This window comes from Salvelinus fontinalis, chromosome 7 (genome assembly GCF_029448725.1).
Source record: "Salvelinus fontinalis isolate EN_2023a chromosome 7, ASM2944872v1, whole genome shotgun sequence".
NCBI classification, from domain to species: domain Eukaryota; kingdom Metazoa; phylum Chordata; class Actinopteri; order Salmoniformes; family Salmonidae; genus Salvelinus; species Salvelinus fontinalis.
The window spans coordinates 6264548-6272047 of NC_074671.1; the positions used below are offsets into that span (position 1 = coordinate 6264548).

A 7500-nucleotide genomic window follows, 5' to 3' on the forward strand; every position below is an offset into this window, starting at 1 on the left:
TAACTGTATGTAACTATGTAACTATGTAACTGTATGTAACTATGTAACTATGTAACTGTATGTAACTGTATGTAACTATGTAACTGTATGTATCTATGTATCTATGTAACTATGTAACTATGTAACTGTATGTAACTATGTAACTGTATGTAACTGTATGTAACTGTATGTAACTATGTAACTATGTAACTGTATGTAACCATGTAACTGTATGTAACTGTGTGTAACTGTATGTAACTATGTAACTGTATGTAACTATGTATCTGTATGTAACTATGTAACTGTATTTAACTATGTAACTGTATGTAACTGTGTGTAACTGTATGTAACTATGTAACTGTATGTAACTATGTAACTATGTAACTGTATGTAACTGTATGTAACTATGTATCTGTATGTAACTATGTAACTGTATGTAACTATGTAACTGTATGTAACTATGTAACTGTATGTATCTATGTAACTATGTAACTGTATGTAACTGTATGTAACTATGTAACTGTATGTAACTATGTAACTGTATGTAACTATGTAACTGTATGTAACTATGTAACTGTATGTAACTGTATGTAACTATGTAACTGTATGTAACTGTATGTAACTATATGTAACTATGTAACTGTATGTAACTGTATGTAACTATGTATCTGTATGTAACTATGTAACTGTATGTAACTATGTAACTGTATGTAACTATGTATCTGTATGTAACTATGTAACTGTATGTAACTATGTAACTGTATGTAACTATGTAACTGTATGTATCTATGTAACTATGTAACTATGTAACTGTATGTAACTGTATGTAACTGTATGTAACTGTATGTAACTGTATGTAACTATGTAACTGTATGTAACTGTATGTAACTATGTAACTGTATGTATCTATGTAACTATGTAACTATGTAACTGTATGTAACTATGTAACTGTATGTAACTATGTAACTCTATGTAACTATGCAACTGTATGTAACTATGTAACTGTATGTAACTATGTAACTGTATGTATCTATGTAACTATGTAACTATGTAACTGTATGTAACTGTATGTAACTGTATGTAACTGTATGTAACTATGTAACTATGTAACTATGTAACTGTATGTAACTGTATGTAACTGTATGTAACTATGTAACTATGTAACTATGTAACTGTATGTAACTGTATGTAACTGTATGTAACTGTATGTAACTATGTAACTATGTAACTATGTAACTGTATGTAACTGTATGTAACTGTTTGTAACTATGTAACTGTATGTATCTATGTAACTATGTAACTGTGTGTAACTATGTAACTATGTGTAACTATGTAACTGTATGTAACTATGTAACTGTATGTAACTGTATGTAACTATGTAACTGTATGTAACTGTATGTAACTGTATGTAACTATGTAACTGTATGTAACTATGTAACTGTATGTAACTATGTAACTGTATGTAACTGTATGTAACTGTATGTAACTATGTAACTGTATGTAACTATGTAACTGTATGTAACTATGTAACTGTATGTAACTATGTAACTGTATGTATCTATGTAACTATGTAACTGTATGTAACTATGTAACTATGTAACTGTATGTAACTGTATGTAACTATGTAACTGTATGTAACTATGTAACTGTATGTAACTATGTAACTGTATGTAACTATGTAACTGTATGTATCTATGTAACTATGTAACTGTGTGTAACTATGTAACTGTATGTAACTGTATGTAACTGTATGTAACTATGTAACTGTATGTAACTATGTAACTGTATGTAACTATGTAACTGTGTGTAACTATGTAACTGTATGTAACTATGTAACTGTATGTAACTATGTAACTGTATGTATCTATGTAACTATGTAACTGTATGTAACTGTATGTAACTATGTAACTGTATGTAACTATGTAACTGTATGTAACTATGTAACTGTATGTAACTATGTAACTGTATGTAACTATGTAACTGTATGTATCTATGTAACTATGTAACTGTGTGTAACTATGTAACTGTATGTAACTGTATGTAACTGTATGTAACTATGTAACTGTATGTAACTATGTAACTGTATGTAACTATGTAACTGTATGTATCTATGTAACTATGTAACTGTATGTAACTGTATGTAACTATGTAACTGTATGTAACTGTATGTAACTATGTAACTGTATGTAACTATGTAACTGTATGTAACTGTATGTAACTATGTAACTGTATGTAACTATGTAACTGTATGTAACTATGTAACTGTATGTAACTATGTAACTGTATGTAACTATTTAACTGTATGTATCTATGTAACTATGTAACTGTGTGTAACTATGTAACTGTATGTAACTGTATGTAACTGTATGTAACTATGTAACTGTATGTAAATATGTAACTGTATGTAACTATGTAACTGTATGTAACTGTATGTAACTGCTTCCACTTACACAGCTGTGCGGACTGGCTAGATCCTGCATGTCCATAGACCTGGCAGACAAGACACACACACACACACACACACACACACACACACACACACACACACACACACACACACACACACACACACACACACACACACACACACACACACACACACACACACACACACACACACACACACACACACACACACACACACACAGGGACATCACACACACCTATAAACGCACACAATCAACCCCCACCCCTCTCCCCCTTCACACACACACATGTCCCTTCCCCGGCCCCAGTCCCCCGTCTCACCTGATCCTGAAAAGCTGTCTAGGGAGACGTCGGCTACTGGTGTGGTGATGTCACTGCTGCTCATAGGTTCTGTTTTAACTGGGGACAAAGACAACACACACACCATCAGCACACACACACACACACACACAGCAACAACACAAGACTAAACAACAAAAACTTATTTTCTGGTGGGTTTGGTTGTGTGGGATAGATTTTAACATACACCCAAAACTGCACCAGAACTATAGTCGAACTCTCACACAGAGGAATGTGTTATTAACAATACCAGGGTAGAATGCAAGACATATTTGACTAATTCAAGTCAGTTACAACTTTTACATTCTCTTCCTTTAGACTAGAACCTAATCGTTTAACATTTTATTTATTTATTTATAATAATACTCCAACGTTTATTGATTGTTTTTTTCTTTGGATTAACCACGTAGATCCTTTAATTTATTCTATATTCCTCATGGGTAAATTCTCTTAAAGAACTTTTGAGGAAAATAAATTATTAGCCTAATTGTTAATCAATTAGGCCAACAATGAAGATGTTTTTCTCATTTCAACCTGTTGAATTAACCAGGAACAAATTAAAATAAAAACACCATCTTGAATGCTGTTAAACAAATATCCAATAAATCCATATGGCATTCATTAGGTATGCACTATTAAATGTGCCTCTATCCACGGCTTGAGCATGCACTGTTAAAACAAGACCTCAACAGTAACAGGCAAACTTACAGCCTATCAATACATTTTAACCCACCACTCAATCAAAGTAATCAACCAATTCATATTATTAAGATAATATCAAATTTAAACAATTAATCAGTAATGGTCACTAAATCACTGGATGGCTTACCACAGGTTATAATGTAGCGTCAGGGGAAAGATAGGTAAACACAGTCAATAGTAGGAGGATACTGGTGTAAAATGGCCCCTGCATGGAGAGGGAGTCAGTCTGCATGGACGAGCAAATACGATTGAAACAATGTATGGTATATTAAGTGTTTTAAAGACTGTAGTGAACGGAGGGTGACCCAGTGGCCCAGCTGAGCCTCTCAGAGTTACAGTATACCACTGATAGCTCAATGGAGAGGATTTCACAGTTATCTGATAGCTCGGGAATCTTTGACATTTTGAAATTAATCTATTTCACTTCGGGCAGCAGGCAGGCAGGCTTTGGGGATAGGGAGGGGGAGATGAGAGAGAGAGGAGAAGAGGGGGAGAAAGGGAATTTCTTTTTTTGGCAAAACAAATTCACGTGATGTGGGCAAAGGGAGTCATGCTCGGTGGGTTGGTCGGTGAGATCTATCTCTCATGGTTTTGAAGACATCTTTTCCTGTCATGTTTGATATGTTTCCACTATGATCATTCTGCTGAGAAACACATGTTGACGGGAGAATAGGACAACACACCAACATGTCTGCCTTGAAAATGGATAGAGATAATATAAATGGGATAAATTGTGGTGTAACTATAACACAGTGGAATAACTATAACACAGTGGAATAATTATAACACAGTGGAATAACTATAACACAGTGGAATAACTATAACACAGTGGAATAACTATAACACAGTGGAATAACTATAACACAGTGGAATAACTATAACACAGTGGAGTAACTAAAACACAGTGGAATAACTATAACACAGTGGAATAACTATAACACAGTGGAATAACTATAACACAGTGGAATAACTATAACACAGTGGAATAACTATAACACAGTGGAATAACTATAACACAGTGGAATAACTATAACACAGTGGAATAACTATAACACAGTGGAATAACTATAACACAGTGGAATAACTATAACACAGTGGAATAACTATAACACAGTGGAATAACTATAACACAGTGGAATAACTATAACACAGTGGAGTAACTATAACACAGTGGAATAACTATAACACAGTGGAATAACTATAACACAGTGGAATAACTATAACACAGTGGAATAACTATAACACAGTGGAATAACTATAACACAGTGGAATAACTATAACACAGAGGAATAACTATAACACAGTGGAATAACTATAACACAGTGGAATAACTATAACACAGTGGAGTAACTATAACACAGTGGAATAACTATAACACAGTGGAGTAACTATAACACAGTGGAGTAACTATAACACAGTGGAATAACTATAACACAGTGGAATAACTATATCACAGTGGTGTAACTATAACACATTACATGCACAAACTAGCACACACACACACACACACACACACACACACTCAGGTTGTTACAAACCAGCAAACAATAACTAATTTATTCAGAAAACCCAGCATGTCAAAGAAAGGGGGAGAAAACTAACGTAATAATGACAGTCTATACCGATTCATGAACCATGGACTCATTCCACAAAGAGTCTATAACGATTCATGAACCATGGACTCATTCCACAAAGAGTCTATAACGATTCAAAAGTCATGGACTCATAACCCACGAGTCTATAACGATTCATGAACCATGAACTCATACCCCAAGAGTCTATAACGATTCAAAAGTCATGGACTCATAACCCACGAGTGTATAACGATTCATGAACCATCGACTCATACCCCAAAGAGTCTATAACGGTTCATGAACCATCGACTCATACCCCAAAGAGTCTATAACGATTCATGAACCATGAACTCATACCCCAAGAGTCTATAACGATTCAAAAGTCATGGACTCATAACCCACGAGTGTATAACGATTCATGAACCATCGACTCATACCCCAAAGAGTCTATAACGGTTCATGAACCATCGACTCATACCCCAAAGAGTCTATAACGATTCATGAACCATGAACTCATACCCCAAAGAGTCTATAACGATTCATGAACCATGGACTCATACCCCAAGAGTCTATAACGATTCAAAAGTCATGGACTCATAACCCACGAGTGTATAACGATTCATGAACCATCGACTCATACCCCAAAGAGTCTAAAATGATTCATGAACCATGAACCCATAACCCACGAGTCTATAACGATTCATGAACTAATGGACTCATAAACCAGCAGTCTCAAACCATGCTTTAGATGACTCAACATAACACAACGAGTCATGTTGAAAGAGTTTCCAAATGAAAGGTACAATAGTTGAAGAAACTATGATCAAATTAGACGTGTCACTTAATAAGAGTCACTTAATTTCAATTCATTAATTAGTTTATAAAAAAAAAAAGTGATGTCACTTTGTAAAGTGTTTTTCTTTCTCAACTCTCTCTCTCTCTCTTTCTTGTCTTTTTTTCTAAGTTGAAAAAACACCAAGTATTGTCCTTTCATTGTGTCCACACTAGCAGTGCACCAACCTGCAGCAGACTGTGAGCTAGAGCTTAACAACCAGTCAGCTGTGGTGAGCATTGTGATGCTATCACCTGTGGGGAAACAGAGAATACATAACAGTCTGATTTTTACCGCCGGCTCTGTGCCAGGCTCTTTGTCCTGCGTTAGAGAAGAAGAACAACAACAAAATTACACAGCGGACGTATCCCAAACAGTACCCGACGCCCTTTACAGTGCACTTCTTTTTTGTCAAACTTCCAGTCAAAAGTAGTGTACTGTATAGGGGAATAGGGTGCCATTTGATACGCGGCCACCAGTGTCTTAACCACAGAAGGACCTTTTCACTTTTTCCTAATCAAGATTTTACATTTTCAAGGTACACTTTTAAGAGTTTGTGTGGGTTTGTAATAGGGGCTGCCTGCTTTCTCCATACACCTAGAGCAGTGGTTGGGACACATCAGCACGACTCAACGGACTCAATAGGGACGTTTACAAATGTACTAACCACACGCAAAGTAAAACCCATTTTTATACCAGGGAACTTTTGAATAATTACACGGGTGCTTAAATATACTGTTATTAATAGTTCCTCTGTAAAACACAGAGACAATAGCATCAGATTTACAAAAGCATATCATTTTCATACCTATATTAAACACATTGTCTGTTTAATTGTGTATTTAAAACAATGCACTAGCCCATAAGCCATCAGGTCACTAGTTGTTTCCATGTTATTCCATGTTATTGGGGCGGCAGGGAGCCTAGTGGTTAGAGTGTTTGGCCAGTAACCAGCAGGTAGCCTAGTGGTTAGAGTGTTTGGCCAGTAACCAGCAGGTAGCCTAGTGGTTAGAGTGTTTGGCCAGTAACCAGCAGGGAGCCTAGTGGTTAGAGTGTTGGGCCAGTAACCAGCAGGGAGCCTAGTGGTTAGAGTGTTTGGCCAGTAACCAGCAGGTAGCCTAGTGGTTAGAGTGTTGGGCCAGTAACCAGCAGGGAGCCTAGTGGTTAGAGTGTTTGGCCAGTAACCAGCAGGTAGCCTAGTGGTTAGAGTGTTGGGCCAGTAACCAGCAGGTAGCCTAGTGGTTAGAGCGTTGGACCAGTAACCAGCAGGTAGCCTAGTGGTTAGAGTGTTGGGCCAGTAACCAGCAGGTAGCCTAGTGGTTAGAGTGTTGGGCCAGTAACCAGCAGGTAGCCTAGTGGTTAGAGTGTTGGGCCAGTAACCAGCAGGTAGCCTAGTGGTTTGAGCGTTTGGCCAGTAACCAGCAGGTTGTTGGATTAAATCCCAGAGCATGACAAGGTAAAAAAAATCTGTTGTTCTATCCCCTGAACAAGGCAGTTAACCCACTGTTCCTAGGCCGTCATTGTAAATAAGAATTTGTTCTAAATTGACTTGCCTACTTAGTTAAATAAAGGTTAAATAAAGAAAATAAAGAGATTCACTACAGAGCAGTAGACTGGAGAATAGAAGTAGTATTACGTAATGCTTCA

The 7500-nt window shown here is 36.3% G+C and overlaps 1 protein-coding gene across 4 annotated transcripts in view; it reads right to left on the reverse strand.

Annotated features, from left to right (window-relative positions):
* Positions 1–7500, reverse strand: part of LOC129858945 (eyes absent homolog 1-like) — a 61736-nt gene that overhangs the window by 8737 nt on the left and 45499 nt on the right. For 2 of the 4 annotated variants that reach the window (XM_055928193.1, XM_055928196.1), the window contains exons 3-4: positions 6042–6107; positions 2728–2805 (exon numbers count right to left, since the gene is read on the reverse strand). In XM_055928193.1, the coding sequence (XP_055784168.1) occupies positions 2728–2805; positions 6042–6107 (144 nt within the window). The remainder of the gene's footprint in view (positions 1–2727; positions 2806–6041; positions 6108–7500) is intronic. The other 2 variants (XM_055928194.1, XM_055928195.1) reach the window with 2 other exon arrangements.